At 38.8% G+C, this 17,564-nt stretch overlaps 1 protein-coding gene across 1 annotated transcript; it reads right to left on the bottom strand.

Annotated features, from left to right (window-relative positions):
- Positions 1-1,066: 1,066 nt before the first annotated feature.
- Positions 1,067-16,824, bottom strand: LOC132818500 (fibronectin type III domain-containing protein 7-like). Its single transcript, XM_060829559.1, has 13 exons — positions 16,763-16,824; positions 16,008-16,026; positions 15,460-15,730; positions 13,861-14,115; positions 13,129-13,389; positions 11,523-11,798; positions 9,571-9,825; positions 7,616-7,873; positions 6,403-6,657; positions 4,899-5,153; positions 2,251-2,511; positions 1,254-1,283; positions 1,067-1,110 (listed from the first exon to the last, which is right to left on the bottom strand). Exons 1-13 carry the CDS (start codon positions 16,822-16,824, stop codon positions 1,067-1,069), a joined length of 2,502 nt encoding a protein of 833 aa, XP_060685542.1.
- Positions 16,825-17,564: the final 740 nt, after the last annotated feature.

The following is a 17,564-nucleotide window of genomic DNA, read 5'->3' as shown; positions in this document are numbered from 1 at the left end:
TTGTCCAAAACCAGTTGACCCAATACAATCTGCTGGAAGGGAGGAAAGAAAGATGGCAGGAAAGAAAGAAAAATTAAAGGAAGGTTGATTCATTATTTGAAAATGACAGGCAAAATATACTTAAGCTTGGCACATTGCATGTTTCCCAGCTGACCAAAGTTGAAAAGTTATTTGTAGGAGTTGAGTGGGTTCTGTTATGTCCTGGTTTGTATTTTTATTGACAAGGATTGCAGATGTCCACTGTATTAAACATAGATTATGACAGTGTAGCTATCATCTCATATTCCATCATTATTCTGTAATCCTATGATATTTATATCCATGGAGAATGAATATTTAATAATGATTAGGTATTATGCCTAAGTGCCTTTGGAAGTTGTACAGGGATAGCTGAATTTTAAACATTTTCCACATTATAACATAGATAAATCATTGTTGCACATATTGAAGAGGACCGCCTGGGTATTTGCTTTTATTTTTAATATCACAAGCACAACAAGAAGTATTCCAAAGATCACCATTCGCATTTCTTTCTTGATTCAGCCTTCAGCTTTCTTTCATTTGTCAAATATGATAAAAGGCATGAAATCTAAACAAGATACAGAAAAGCTTTTCTCCTTGTCCTAATTTTGTTTCCATTAGCTTAATCAGAACCATTGCTAATTTTAAGAGATACATAGTTAATGAAATGAATGTCTGTAGTTAAGGTTAATTGTATTACGTTATCTCTTTATTGATTAAAAAGTAAGGATGTGCTTAAACATGTTGGCTATTTATCAGATCAACAGACTAGTTCCCAGTATTTAGTTCCCAGTATTTGAAGCAATGTGTATTAAAGTGATTTTCAGAATAATTATGTCATTATTTTTCACAGCTTTTTCTAGATAAGTGTACATGAAGAACCGCATTTTGCATTGACTTCTGTTTGGATAAATTGACTTTATTCATCTGTGATCCTGGCAAAAGAAATATATACAGTATTAGAAAGTATTGTATGTGATACAATAAACAATGTTAAAAGCCAAATAATTATCTGTATATACAAAAAACTTTCACCTTGTCTTTCCTAAGCTTCATTATAAAATAAGCTCCTCCTCCCTCGATAAATTACTGGATAAATAAATAAATGTTATTAATAATATTCAACCACCAAAATGTGTAAATTTTGACACAAACTATTGAAGTGTGTTAATTAATTTATGTACAAAAACTAGATCCAGTAAATAGTGAAATTTAGAAGATACAATCCTTACCCATTGCACCTGAATTCATGGAGCAAGATACTGGGGGAGAAAATAAAAATATTCAAGTCAAGATTTGTTTGCTTTAATCTTCCTAATAAAGGCATCATACATGATTCCTGATAATTCTCAATCAATGGGCAGAATCTTCCAGTCCTAGATGCAGTGAGTCTGGGAGTAGGATGGCAACTTTCTGAGGTGGGAGATCAGCCAATCAGAACCCAGCAACCTTGCCACTTCCAATGGAGTTACATACTAGGTTGAAAGGCCCTAGCCAACTGAGGCAGGTAAGTAGCCAATTAATGATCACTTAAAAGGGCTGCTTTTGTTATAAATTCTGTATCTTACAATCTTATTCTCCATAACCACTTGATGAAGGAGCAGCGCTCCAAAAGCTAGTGCTTCCATATAAACCTGTTGGACTATAACCTGGTATTGTGTGATTTTTAACTTTGGGCTACAATTATCTCCATTCCAGACAGGGAGAGAGATAGTGGGGCTACTATGTCGTACATCAGTGTGGGCAGACTGTCCAGTGAGGAGTGATCCCTCCAGCTGCACTAACCTGTGCACAATCAAGACATGCAGCAGTGCAGTGGTACTGACAGCAAAGCCCCATGACACCCCATTCTAAGAAATCACATCCCCACCTCCCCCAAAGCCAACAACACATCCCTCTTCATGCTTCTGCACCATGGGCTGGGAGACCAGGGAGTATTTTACCAGCAGCAGCAATGGCCTCCTTCACAGCACTGTTGAATGATAGACCAGCCAGTCTGTAAATGACTGGCAGCTCCAGAAGGGAAAGACCTCCTCGACTGGAGTGCATATCCTAGTCAAAAGCCGATTGACCATCAATAATCTGTTTGACTACTGGAAAATTTGGTGGCCTAAGATGGTTCTGAACTCTCCTGCTTTCAGACTGAAAAAGGCAGGGTTCCACCTCATGAGACAGAAACTGAAAACAATTTCAACTGGCTTTAAATTTCAAGTCATAAAATTATATTACCTGAATACATTTTCATCGGACAAAATGTGACTATTGATCCATCTGTGGAAACGGGAGAGACAGTGACCATGTAAATGTCCCCACAGTAAATCCCAGTTATGTCACAGTATGTCTCCCACAGCACCGTAGAGCAGGTGAAGTTTGCATTGTTGCTGGTAACATTTACAATGTAGTTCACAGAACCTGCAGTGGCATGCCAGTAAACTCTTAACGCGTTGCTCCCTAACCTGTAAAGTTTAATTGCAGAAGGGCAACAGCCACCTGTTGGAAAATATAAATGAAACTGCGTAAACACATTGATCTTCTAAACAATTAACTATATGTAACTGCTGCTTACATTTGACATTAAGTTAGCTGGTTTTATGAACAACTAAATACAAAGGGTCTAAGAATCCACTAAATTGGAGAAAAACCAGAAAATTAACTCAAAAATTCTTAGAGATATTCATCGATTGCTTGAAGGTTAATTATTGCAAATCAGTAAAGTTAATTTCACCCAAAATTTAAAATCTGCTAAAGAAACCCAGGTTTTGTTCCAGCTTTTGGTGATTGTTTGTGTGGAATTTCCACATTCTTCTTGGATCTGTGCGGGTTTTCTCCGAATGCTCCAGTTTCCTCCTACAGTCCAAAGATGTGCAAGCTAGATGGATTAGCCATGGGAAATGCAGGGTTACAGGTCTAGGATTGGTGAGTGGGTCTGGGTGGGATGTTCTTCATAGGATTGGTGTGGACTCAAAATGGGCCGAATGGCCTGTTTCCACACTGTAGGAATTCTATGATTCTACGATTTCTAAATTAATCATAAATAAATGATACAGTGCCAACCTTTTGAAATAACCTAATTCTCACTAACCTGATTTGTCTGACAAACCAAAGTCTAGTGAATAATGTGCTATACTTGCAGTGCCTTGTCACATTGAAACACTACATAAAAAGAACGTTTTTAAGTGCAATGACTATTGTTCTGCAGACAAGTGGTATCACCAGGTAAAGAATGGTCAATCTGAATTCCTATGAGTCTCCTTGGAAATCCCATGTGATTATGTTTTATTAATTACTAAATAACAAAGTGTAGAATAACTAGTTAAATTGTAAGTTGACAATCTGTGAATTAATCTCCACAGATCCACGATTCACAATTTAGTGCTATTTAGTGTTAAAAAGCAAATCGTGCCCATAATTGTGAACACTTTGTACATTTGCTTTAATTGTACTTCATTGTAAAGCATAACAGAATCAATGCAATTACTTGAACAAAGTATTAGTTTTGAATTAAAAATAGTGAGGATTAATTTTCCCTCAGAGAAATATTCAAACAACTTGCTCATGATGGCACAAGCTGACCAATTGACACATGCCAGGAAGTTTAGATTAGATTACTTACAGTGTGAAACAGGCCCTTCGGCCCAACAAATCCACACCGACCCGCCGAAGCATAACCCACCCATACCCATTCCCCTACATTTACCCCTTCACCTAACACTACGGGCAATTTACCATGGCCAATTCATCTAACCTGCACATTTTTGGACTGTGGGAGGAAACCGGAGCACCCGGAGGAAACCCACGCAGACACGGAGAGAATGTGCAAACTCCACACAGTCAGTCGCCTGAGGCGGGAATTGAACCCGGGTCTCTGGCGCTGTGAGGCAGCAGTGCCAACCACTGTGCCACTGTGCCGCCCACTGAAGCTTGGTAAGTTTGGATGGCTCAGCCTTATTTGCAACAGGGCTGGGGCAGGGCAGGATGCAGTTTCTGATATCGGGCAGTTGGTCTTCAAGTGAAGGAAGTTTGGGTCCTGAGGGCAACAGCTGATCTGGGGAAATTAAGGGGGTGGGATTTAGTTAGTTGCAGTGTTCTTCAGCTCAACATGATTTTGTGGCATGGGAGAAGTACCCATCTTTGGAATCCCAGAAAAGTAGGTGGTGCTGACCTTCTGGTCTTCTGCCATGGCCTTGCCCACTGAGGTTAGTCAGAGTGGAAGTGCACACTCTACGTTCCAATCAGATCAGGCCAGGAATGGTAGTCCAAATACATTTGCCATCATAATAGCCTGACATTCAATTTGAATGGGCCTATCACTTGAATGTGAGGAAACAAAATAAACAGAAACTGTGGACGCTGGAAATCTGAAACAAAACTAGAGATGGTTGGATAAACTCAACAGGTCTGGCAGCCTGTGTGGAGAGAAAACTGCATCAACATTTTGGGTACAGCAACACTTCTTCTGGACAGATTGTAGCTAGGAAATGTTTGGTAGATATAGGAGAGGAACCAGTAGACAGTAAGTGGGAGATGGTGAGAAGCAGTAAATGATAGGTGGAGATAAATTTGAGTCTCAATCTGACAGCTCAGCAAAAGATCGATGATAACCGTGGTTACAGTGGTCGAGGGATGGATCTGTAAGTCACTGCCACTACTTCTGGGAATGAACTGCTCTGCTTTTGCGGAGTGTAAGAGGGGAAATTCAGCTCATGATATCAGAGTTAGAAATACTATTTTAAAAAGCTGCAAACAAAACTACTTGATGACACCCAATGTTAAGTATAACTGCTTGATAAATGACTTATATTTATATTGAGAATAATGTTTGACAACAACAGAAGAATTTAATTTATATCAATGGAACCACTCTACTCTTTGCTTACTGGAAGAGTATCCTTTGTAATTGCACACTGATGTCAGTCCAGTTTCACTAATGGCACTTAAAGACACCGTATAATTGGTGCTACAAGTTATACACCCAAGCAGGCAATGGTTTTCTCCAGTGTGGCATTTAGCCTGCCCTTTAGATGATTCCAAGACTGTAGTATATGACTGTGCTCCAATTGCTTCAGTCCAGCTAACGTTGGTCATTGACTGTGTAATCTGTGTGACTGAGAAGCTATCTGGGCAGCAGGGCGCTAGGGAAGAAAACAAAGAGTTTACTATTAAATATGTAATTTTCTATTTCTTACAAATTTCCTTTCCAGTAATTCTTGCAAAAAAGCAAAATGATAAGGTTCTAAGAAAAATCATCATAAAAGTTAGATTTTACATTGAGATTACAGTTTTCAGCTTTGACAAATTTGGACTCAGATTTAATTTAAATTATTATGGAAATGATAGCAAAAGCAGAGGATTACCAGTACAGGTATTAGTGCCAAAATCACACCAGCAACAGGAGTACTAAAATGGATGCATGCATAAACCCATCAAAATAATGTTGGGGAAATGCATTTGTTCAAGGTAATACTCAGATTAAAACAAATTAGCACATTTGAATTGTAAGAAATACTAGGCAGTACTCTGGAGCTCAAAGTTTATCTGACCCCTTGGAATGTACTTTATGTTTTAAAACCTATTTGAAACCAATTTTCCTCTGCCACAGGTACCAGTTCCTGCTCCCTAACCCTCCACCCCCATAACATCCCGTCGCCTCCCCAATCTCTTCCCTTTTACAAGGGTAGACACATTGCTTGGTTATTGTTCCACAGAACTGAAGTGTCAGTCACACTCTAATATTTCACTTAAACAAACTTATTTACATATGCGCTTGAAGAGAATATTTCACTTGAATCTGGGAGCATCTAACAGTCCTGTCCTCATCAATATCCATATACTACGTAGGAAGAGTCTGTTAGAAAATGATTAGAATTATTAAGTACCTTTAATAATCTCAGGATTTCCAAAATACTTTTCAGCTAATTAGATACTTTTGAATTGCTGTTAAGAAGGGAAAGTCAGCAAATGAAATATTTACGATAGGTAATCTATCAATTACATGGTTTTAGTGAACTCTGGAAGGGCATTGGGAAACTTCCTTACTGTTTTTCAGTTATCCCCTAGGATGACAGCTCATGTACAAATCTGAAAGTGGAATTTGAACCCTACTTATTCAGAGGGAACAATATTGTCTGCTTTTCTGCCATCTTATCACAGGAGTGTAGAGGCCAACCACAGCAAACTACCTTCTGAGATCAACTGAGATTAACTCAGTTCAGACACAGGGCTGTGGAGGTGAGAATCACCAAGTCTATGTGGTTCAATAACTTTGTGAGTCGATTAAGCAGATGGGACATCAGCAATTATTTTGCCATAGTGTCTGAGACCAATTGAGTGGAATATCTTTTGTACAGAATAAATGTTCTAAGCAAATGGCTATGCCTTTACCAGTTTCTAATGGTAGACTGTAACTGGGTAAGCTCTTCCCTTCTGGAGTTGTGGCCACTGCACTGACAGAGAAGATAGCTCCACATGGGAGATCATTGATTTCACAAGAAGATCCTGAGCTGTTGCAGGATCTGACCCCAGCTTTTCCAAAAGCAAAAACCTTGTACACAGCCTCATGATTATTTTGTTGCCATGACACATTAATGGTCGATGGACTCACTTTTGTAATATTTAGAATGCTGGGACTGCATGGCCCTGTGGGGAGAAAAATTACAATGTCAATCTCTCAGATTTTCAAGTAAATGTCACAATAATGTTTTGCTTCAATCATTACAAATTAAGTTAACAATATAATAAGTTGATATTTCTTAATACCACTGTATATCTAAAGGAAAAAAACATGATTACCTTTATTCTAATTCAGCAGTTATTTTCATTTTAATCATATATAAAGCATTGTGTGAAACAACATCATAGAAATTAAATTCTATTTATCATTGAATTCTTCCACTATCAACATCCTGAGGGTTACCATTGACTAGAAACTCAACAGGACTTGCCAGACAAAGGCAATGGCTACAACAGCAAGTCAGAGGCTAGGGATATTCACCTCATGACTCCTCAAAGCCTGTCCACTATCTACAAGTCACAAATCGGGAGTGTGATGGAATACTCGACACTAGCCTGAAGGTGTGCAGTCACAACACACTCAAGAAGCTTGACATCATCCAGGGCAAAGCAGTCACATTCACTCCCTCCACCACCTACACTCAGTAGCAGCAATGCTCACTATCTATAAGATGTACTGCAGAAATTTGCCAAAGATCTTCAGGCAGTAGCCATGACCACTACCATTTAGAAGGAGAAAGGGAGCTGATACATGGGAACACCACTACCTGCAAGTTCCGCTCCAAGCCCTCACTGTCCGGACTTGGAAATGTTTTGCTGTTCCTTCACTATCAATGAATCAAAATCCTGGAATTCCTTCCCTAACACCATTATGAGTTAACCTCGAGCACATGGACTGCAGAGGTTCAAAAAGACAGCTCCCCTTCTCAAGGGCAACTGGCGATGGGCCATAAATGTTGGCCCAACCAGCGATGCCCATGTCCTATTGATAATTTTCAAAATTGTTCTTACATTTAATTTGTTTATTAGAGTCCAATGAAATATTTGATATAATGAAGCATACACAAGCCATTTGTCACTTTACCTGTGATGATTGATCTTTTCTGACATGAATAGTTGAACCCCCTGATATCACTGTAAGAATATATAGTAATATTGTAGATTGTGTTGCATTTCAATCCAGACAATGTACACAGTGTGGATGTGTCATTGCAGAATATCACTGAACTCGCATCTTGGGCTTTAGTTTCATACATTTCAGCTCCACGAACTGGATTCCACTTCATCTCAATAGTATCACTTGAGACAAACACAGCTTTAACATGAGTTGGACAACAAGGTGCTAGGACATGAAGAATAAACATTTTTACAGCAAAAGTATCAGAAACAAATTTTCCAAAATCAAAATCATGTTTGCAGGTACAGAACATTAACTGATAGAGTATAACAACAGAATTGGTAATTTGATTCAAACTTTTATGCTGCACATGGTACTTCATCTTACATCAACTCACTTCATCAATATACCTCCCCTTCTATTCCTAACTCCTTCATGTATTTAACTACCTTCTGCTTAATATAATATTTTACTTTGATAATAAGATATTTGATATAGTATTAAATGATGATAAAAACCACATGTGATAAGAAAAGCAAGGATATCTATAGATAGTGCAGAGGTAGATGCTAACTGCCATGGAACTGCCATGCAGGAGGAAGAATGACCACCAATCTTACTGATAGAAAACTTGCTTTAGGTCAAGGGGTAAGCTGTTTCTATGTCACTGTCAGAGTGCAGACCCTGAACTTTTGTTCTGGTTCAATTCACCACCATTGGGTCAAAATAATATCACAGCAGTCAACCCAGCCAGAAGTCAGATAGGTCTGGATACAATTCAGAAACTAGAGGAACAGTGATGTTCTTCCCCAGAGAGATAAGTCCTTGCTTACAGTTTTTGAGGCGACTTCCTTTAAACCACCAATTAACACAGTCATTGAGTCATACAGCAAGGAAGTAGACTCTTCAATCCAACTCAACCACGTTGACCAGACATCCCAATCTGATCTAGTTCCATTTGCCAGTGTTTGGGCCCATATCTCTCTAAATCCTTCCTATTTATATACCCATCTGGATGCCTTTTAAATGTTGTAAATGTACTTGCCTCCACCACTTCCTCTGGAAGCTGTTTCCATTCACACACTACCCCCTGTGTGAAACAGTTACTCTTCAGGTCCTTTCTAAATTTTGCCCACTCACCTTAAAACTAGGCCCTCTAATTTTTGATTCCCCCATCCTAGGAAAAAGACCATGGCCATTCACCCTATCCATGTCCCAAACCTGGATACAAGAACAATGTGATTCCCAGTACAAATGGGATAGGCTTTGAGAGGGGAAGGGTGTCAGATATTTTGCAAGCTTACAGACAAGGTTAATATGCCAGGATCTGAGACAGAGAGGCAGCTATAGGCAGCAAGATGATGGTCTCCATCACTCAGCATTACAGGTGGAAGCTCGTGCTCAGATTGTAAAGTCTGAATTCGTGAAATATTAAAACAACATTGGACGATTCATTTAACGTGTGCTTGTGGATGAATCTGTGGGAGAAAAACCCACCAAAGAAGGCAGTTCTGAGATTTAAAATTTCCAGGCCAAGAAAGGGAAAGAACAGATGTGGATCCTTGATAACTAAGTCAGCTTGAATTGGATCCAGGGAAATTAAATGTTTACTGACAGGCTAGTACAAACTCTGAAGTGAAGTTTTCAATAATGCAAAAGGAAACGAATGTTTTGTTGTGTGGATTAAGTAACAAATGGCCTATAAATATAGTGATTAGATGAGGGTGTTCTTAATCATTTGTTACATTCTTAAAATATGAGCTCTTATTGTGTTTAGGTATCATCTTTTAGGTGTTAACTGGAAGTTTGAATTTCTTTTTAAACATTATTGTTCTCTACAGAGAATGCAACAGTTGGAATTGTAAGATTACAAAAATTGATTAATTTGTCTCATTAAAATTAACTATCAATATAATACTTGCCTGTTGTGTAATTTAAAACATTTCCTGGAGGACTCTGCCCAACTTTATTGTATGAAAAAACACTGATAAAGTAAATGAATCCACATTCGGACTGGAAGGAACAGCTTGTTAAGGAGGTGTTGCACATAACCTCAAGGCCATCATCTCTTTTCACAAACGCTGTGTAGTAATCAGTCAGGTGGGATGGGGACCAGGATACTGTCAGATTACCAGAGTCGATCTCCCAAATTGTGATGTCACTTGGACTACAAGGTACTATTTGAAAAAAAAAGGAAGTGGTTTTAAAAAGAAACCAAACAATACATACTGTTTTCATCACTGCGTGTACCATGTGTGGAAAGCCCCCAGTGTGGAGCAACTGCAGGCTATAGAGGGATTGTAATGTTTATCTTTTAACTTTACTTCTTTATTTTCTTTATTCTATGAAGAACTGTCAAGTTGAACTTTTAGTTTTACTCTTTATTTCTCTATTTTTGGACCTAATCTATTTTAGTACCTAAGATTTGTAATTAGGTACTTTGAACCTAAGGTGGTGCCGTGTCTGGTGACATTGTACACTTTTCACTGTACTTCTGTACTTTTGCATTTGAGTACATGTGACAATAAAACCTAATTCTAATTCTAACTCAAATACACGTATTTCCCTTGGACAATAACTTATTTCATTCAAAATACAAAGGAGGATTTTCTTCTTTTTTTACCCATTGGTAGGAACTTCAGAGACACGCAATTAAAACTGAATGGCTTCAACTCTCACTCTGTCACTGATCTCAGATTTACTAAGTAGATGGGATGTCCAGCACACACAAGCAGGACCCTCATGCATAAACTCTAAGTTGAATCCTAAATTGTGAATAGGACCCTGCAATTATTGTAACTGCACAGAATTGCTTAGTGTGCCTTCCTTGTGGTAACAATCCTCATATTGCAAGGACACCTTAACTATCATTCTTACTTTAGTTATCTTCATGGACCACAATTGTAAAATCTCAGTGAGATTATTCATGGGAAAAAAGGGAAAATTGTATTCTCATTTTCCATGTGCACTTGTCAGATTCATCTTGTGACATTGTTAATTTAAGATTTTTTAGACAAAAGTAGCCAGAGATTTGTTTAATATTATTGTTGAATTTGCCTGAGCTGGACATTTACACCCTCTATGTGGAATGCATGCTAATGACTCAACCAAATGTACCCTGACCTCAGCTATGGTGGTTTGGAATGGAAGAATTCAATAAACTTTTTTCAAAATATTCTGGTCATAATTGTGTTTGTTTCTGTACACTGTATAAGGTGGGACAGAATCAGCTCAATTGGAGATGAATGCATTAAAGACAAAAGTATCCTTAATTTTACTCATGCAGAAGGTTTAAGAGTGCTCACTGAAAGCCCAAGTTTTTGCATATCAAGCAAATGTTCCAAAACTCCTGAATCATTATAATATGGCACATCTACATCCAAGGATCAACTTTTAAGAGATGATTCTGGCCATAATCTTAATTGCTATCTTTTTGATAGTGGCAATAGTTCTGAAGTGACTACTTTAGTTGGAGATCCAGTTGCACAACAGTTTCACTGGGACACTTATCCCCAGGGATTTATCAGTTCAGCTCCTTCACATTTTTTATTTGCTGAAAAATCCAAGAGGATGATATTCCAGCCCCACTAATTCAGGAAGCCAACTGAGCAGGTGAAAAGCTGAATAGGAAATGAAAACAGGTTAAATTCTTCACTACATTCTTTGTTTATCTTTAAAGATTTACTTCCTCTTGACTTATAATTTTGAATAGCATGAATGTGATAGTTTTATGAGTAGCTAACACGATAAATTCTTAGAAGTTAAATGTCACACAGACTGTAGCTCAAAATATGGAAGAAAAGGATTGAATGGCATGAAAAAAGTTATTTGGTAAATGGCCAGTGGCTTGCTATTACTTAGCTCTGGTACTTACTGCTCATAAACTCTGAAGGTTTTGCAGCATCAGATGGGCCAGCATCATTAAAAGCTACTACAGTGACATTGTACTGTATACCACACGGGACTGGAGAAATGATGCAGGATGTGGATCGTGATGTACAGTTCTGGACTACATTCCGAGATTTTTCAATGGGTGTAGCAAGGTAATTTGTTGAGCCTTCTGAGGCATTCCATGTAACAAAAACCCCCAGAGTTGTGCTCAAGGAATCAGTGGTAAGAACTGTTCTTACAGATTGTGGAGCATGGGGTCCTGAAATACAGAAAACATTCAAATTACATCATGACCTATGAAGCCTGTTAACAATAACAGTGAAATATTTTGTTGTATCTTTGGACTCTCTTTCTAAATTGTTTGGCATCTGTTGTCAGATTATTCATATTTTAAACTGCATTAGATTAGCACAAACAAATTTACCAATGTCTTCATTGTTTAATTAACATGATCACCACCAAAGCATGTTGATAAAAATTAGCAGCATTTTCCTTAAAGAATTACTTGTTCCACTTACCGCAAAGATTTATTGGGGTACCAAATCCAAAATGCAAGCTGGTAAAAATGATCTGAACACAGTTAAGATATGAAATGTTAACTCCAATTTGCTCTCCACAGATGCTGCCTGACCTACTAAGTATTTTCAATATTTGCTGTTTCTATATTGGAGGTGTCCATAAGACTGGAAATAAGAAGGGCAGCGGGTTTGGAGGATTTGAAGACAAAAATGAGAATTTCAAAATCGAGGCATTGCACCAGGAGCAAATGTAGGTGAAAGAGAGGACTGCAGATGCTGGAGTTTAAAGTCAAGAATGTGGTGCTGGAAAAGCACAGTAGGTCAGGCAGCATCTGAGGAGCAGGAGAATCCTGATGAAGGGCTTTTGCCCGAAACATTAATTCTCCTGCTCCTTGGATGCTGCCTGACCTCCTGTACTTTTTCAGCACCACACTCTCAACAGGAGCAGATGTAGGTCATGGGTGAACAGGGGTAGACATAAGTAAGGAGACAGGCATCAGAATGTTTGACGGCCTCAAGTTCACAGTGAGATGAAATGTGGGCGGTTAGCCAGGAATTAATTGGAATAGTCATATCCTGAGATAACAAATATATGAATGGAGGTTACGGCAGTAGATAAACTGAGTCGAGGCAAAATTGGGCAATGTTCCTCACCTAGAAATAGGCAGACTTAGTGATGGTGTGGATATGTGCTCAGAATCTTATTTATGAGTCAAATATGAGACCAAGATTGCAAACAGTTTGATTTAGTCTCAAACTATTACTATGGAGAGAGGTGAAGTTGATAATTAGAGACCAAGGTTTGGAATAGGGAGTGAAGAAAATTGCTTCAAACTTCCCAATATTTTGTATAAGGAAACTTCCTCCCATCCACATGTCAGCAAAACAAAAACTTTGCAACAGAGAAGGAGTCAAGACCTAGCAATACATGTGAATACTAACACTTGGCAGTTTGATGACATCATTCAGAGCAGCTTATAGATGAGAAATAATTAGTGTAGAAATCCTTGATCTCTGGACAATAATGTATTATGTATTGTTTATTTTTAACTAGAAATGCTTATGACTTACTTGTTATTTGTTCCTTTATCTTATCATCACCAGGAATACCATTGGCATCCAACGCATGTGCTTTTATAGTGTACCATGTACCTGGCTCCAGGTCAGTGAATGATACATTGGCGGAGGTTATGGTCTTTTTAATCTTGTTGCCCACTGCATCTGACCTGATGATAATGAAGCTGTATTTCACTGCATGAGACACAGGCTCCAAATTGACAATGATGGTTTTGAAATTTGGTGATGTAGAATGGATGACAGGGGCAGCTAAAACTGTAAACACATAATATTGATGACATTTAAATTAATAGTCAATACTAAACATCTATCATTATATAACTTGCATATGGTATAACATTATGAAACTGTATACTTATATAACAATGTACAGATATTATTTGTAATCCCTATTGGAGTTTCACATTCAAACTATTTTTGTTCCTTATTACAATATAAAACCTGTGGAAGAAAAATCAACTGAAGTGATTTGGAATGTAACTTAGCTAGGGCCCCATGTTAACTCTGTGGCATGAATTAGTGTTGAATGCATTAACATTGGGGCCTCGTGTCAATTTTTTCATATTGTTAAAGAGAAGACCTCAGTTTCATATGATCAATTCCAATTTACATATTGTATAAATACATGGGAGAAGTTTACGTACTCCATTTTACCAGAATCCCTTGAATCAGCAATTTAGGTACATGTTTTCACATTTCCCCATACTGAAGGCTGTTTGAATATACCTGTTCTTGTTTCTACAGGCAATGATGGCTGACTGTTTCCTCCAGCGTTAGAAGATTGTACAGAGATGGTATATAAAGTATATGGCTGCAACCCTGTCAGGGTCCCAGATGAATCATTCACAACAGTTTCAATGACTGAACTGCCAGATTTTGCTTTCAAGACGTAGCCAGTGGCTTTGGGAACAGCGGACCAATTCACAGTAATGCTACTGCTCGTCTTTGAATAAGCCTTTATATTTAGAGGAATATCAGGAGCTGAAAAACAAAATCACAGTTAATACAAAATGCCTCTCCTCAGTATGTAGTGGTACTTTCATTGTATTTGGATCAGTTGAATCAAATGGTATATAAAAAAAACTGAAACAACTGCGGATGCTGTAAATCAAAAACAAAAAGAGATGTTCTGAGGATGGGTCACTGGACCCAAAACATTAACTCTGATTTCTTTACACGGATACTGCCAGACCTGCTGAGCTTTTCCAGCAACTTCTGTTTTTGATACAAATTATATATACAATTTCATTTTTCAATAATAACCTTCCTCAATTTAACTGACTACTTTTGCAATAATTTTTTGATATCTGCAGTGCTCTGCCATCCTGCCAGTAAATATATCACCAGTAACTATTGAAATGCAGGAAAAGAAAATTAATTTGTCACTTATAGTTTGCTCAGCTGAATACTGAGAAGTTCTCAATATTTACCATACGTCATAGTTTTCTGATGTTGAGCAGCAAATCTAAGCAACTGAAATTGCACGTTGGAAATCTTACTATTCATTGCCCACTATTTTCTGACTATTTGGTCTGAAAATCTTGCACAGTGCACAGACAATTTTCTGGTAGGCATGAGAAGGCATGCAATTCAATCTTCAGGTCTGAAAAGGCGAGTCAATTTAGCTAAAAAGGCAACTAGTTGGTTTGGATGGCTGGTTTGCAATGCAGAATGATGTCAATAATGTGGGTCCAATTCCTGTATGACTGAAATTACCGTGGGACACTAACTCAACCTCTGTCCTTGCCCCAGGTGTGGTGACCCTCAGGATGAACTACCAACTCTCTCTCTCTCTAATAAGAAAGCAGCCCTATGGTCTGGTGACTTTACCTTTACATTTTTGTTTGGCAAGGAAGTCAAATGCTATGGGGGTAAATAGGAATTCCAAACACAAAATGATTCGCCACAATGGTGGACTAGAGCAACTTCCCCTTCCCTCCTACTTAGCTATTTAGTATTGCATTATGACAGTTCGTTTTCCATGCGGGAGGTCGACTGGGGGACATGGATCGGCTGCAATCGATACTAAGGATGTGCCGGAAAGGGTACTTCGGCTGATTAGGGCAAGACTTTTGAGGTGAGTTTCTCCTGAGGTGAGGTGAGTTTCGTTCATGCTTAGGGTGTCAGTGCACTTGCATGACGGAACCTGGGGCTGTTTTTAATCAAAGAATACGGCAGAAAGCCCATATTACTGCAACTTAGGGGTTTAACCACACATCTGCCCTCCCGTGACGTTTCTGTGCGATTCGTATACGGCTCTTTACAAACACAAATGCGAAATGATAGTCCTCGCTGGATGAGGAAATGTCGATTCGCGGAACTCACTTGTGACTTGTTGTGTTTGATCTTCGGCCAATACATTACCGTTGCCGTCAAGAACCTCTACTTTAACGTTGTACAAAGTTGCGGGTAACAGGGAGGTGATTGTACCGAGAACAAATCGATTGTTGAAAATGACAAACGCTGGCTGCCCCATAACTGCTACGGAGTTTGCAGAAATCCTGTAGGAATGTGCTCCTACATATCTACTCCATCGAGCTGAAATACTCCTGGATGTCACGGTGAAAATCGTCATGGTGAAATCTTCAAAGGAAGAGTGGACAGGTTAATGGTCATACTTATGGCACATGTCTCCCGAACGTCTGTCGACAAACATATACATAACAGCGCATGTATGTGCGGGTCTTCCTATCTATATATAATTATATGGGAGACGTATAATGTTTTATGACCCTATGCGTTTTTCCTCCATTTCTTTCCCCAGTCTTAAAGTGTTTTTATTTAAAATGTATTACAACCAAAGGGACACTTCTCGTTTGTAGCAGAGCCTTGCATTAAATATAGAAACTCCAAGCGCCAACAACTCCGCTTACCCAAGTTTGCCGAGGACATCTGAAACAAAAAAAAGAACATTAAAACATAATCAAGACCACTGAGTTCATCTTGTATTAAGTATTCATTTTTCTTGCACACCAAATGGGATGTTTACACTCGATAAAAGCAAGTTACTGCGGATGCTGGAATCTGAAACCAAAAGAGAAAATGCTTACAGATGCTGCCGGACCTGCTGAGATTTTCCAGCATTTTCTTTTTTGGATGTTTAGATTCGTCGTGGTGGGGATAAAAATCAATCTCCGACAGATTAATGTTTGTTTTTCTCCCCCCTAACAATCAGTTTTATTCCTGCCACTCAGACAGGTCAGCTATTGTGTACAACTGTTACAAGCCGGAAGACGCTGCTTCCAAATTTCGCAAGTTTTCATCTTGTCACCGGTCTCAGTATAGGGCAGAAATATCACATTTCTATTTAATAGTTCTTGTTTTGAATCTCTCTATTGATTCAGAGCACAAGCCAGGGAGACGCTGACAGGTTTTGAAAGAAGCAGTTGTTCTGTGTTCATTATCTGCCCTTACACTGTCCAACAGCTTTGTCCTCCCATAGTTACTGGATCAGGCATGCAAGTCCATTAAAGCTTCCCATTTAAAATGTTTGTATGCAATCATTAATAGTGGGGTTAATTGAATTTAATCACTTAGTACAGAGGCAATGCCTGAGACTGTAGCAATTCGACAGTTGGCAAAGAATCTACATTAATCGAAACTTGAAACGTATCTCTTCGATACGCACTTGTTATCACTCACGTTCACAATGCAGGCTAGCAGCACAGAAGTCAATCCTCGGATGTCCATTGTTTAATAGATTTCCGCACCATCAAACCGCAAGGAGATTTATGCAAGAGCAATGTTCGGTTACGCTGCGGAAAAGCAGACTGGAGATGTCACTTTCTATGGGGCTGCCTTACTTCTGGGAATGCCTATAAATCTGGTCTGAGACGCCGCCTCTTTTATCCCACCTTGTCCAATGAGAGATTGCAGGCTATTTACCGGATTTTCAAGTCGACTCCCTCACAGGGACTTGGCGCGTCTGGTTCTGTTGGATCAGATCACGAATCTCTAGAGCCAAGTGATGCTCATTGCTATGGATAAGGGGCTAGCCTTTGCTCAAGGATCACTCAAGACAATTGTTATTCTTAGCGATAAATCTAAGGATAAACTTTCTGACTCAGAAGTTATCAATCTTTGGGTGCTGAGCTTCACCAAAATAAACTTAACCCTTTAGAGTTTATCGGGTCTCTGTAGTTAAAGACATTGGTAGCACCAATCCTGCAAAACCATGCTCCTCTCGTTTTCCTTAGCGTTTTACATCCTTCTCCTAATTCATTATTAATTACTCTCACTCCATTCCAGTTTTATCCTTTCCCCTCCCGTCACCTCTCTTGAATTTTTTCTTTCTTTCTCCCACTTCTGTGTTCACCCAGTTCCTTTTTATCTGTAGCTCTTCATTTTGGTCCTTCCTCCGTTTCATCTGTCCTCCCCCTGCATTAATCTTCCTTCCTTCATCTCCCTTTCCTTCATTATCCCCCCCTTCA

The sequence above is a fragment of the Hemiscyllium ocellatum genome, chromosome 9, assembly GCF_020745735.1.
Source record: "Hemiscyllium ocellatum isolate sHemOce1 chromosome 9, sHemOce1.pat.X.cur, whole genome shotgun sequence".
In the NCBI taxonomy this organism is placed as follows: Eukaryota; Metazoa; Chordata; class Chondrichthyes; order Orectolobiformes; family Hemiscylliidae; genus Hemiscyllium; species Hemiscyllium ocellatum.
This window is presented reverse-complemented; position numbering and strand designations above follow the sequence as displayed.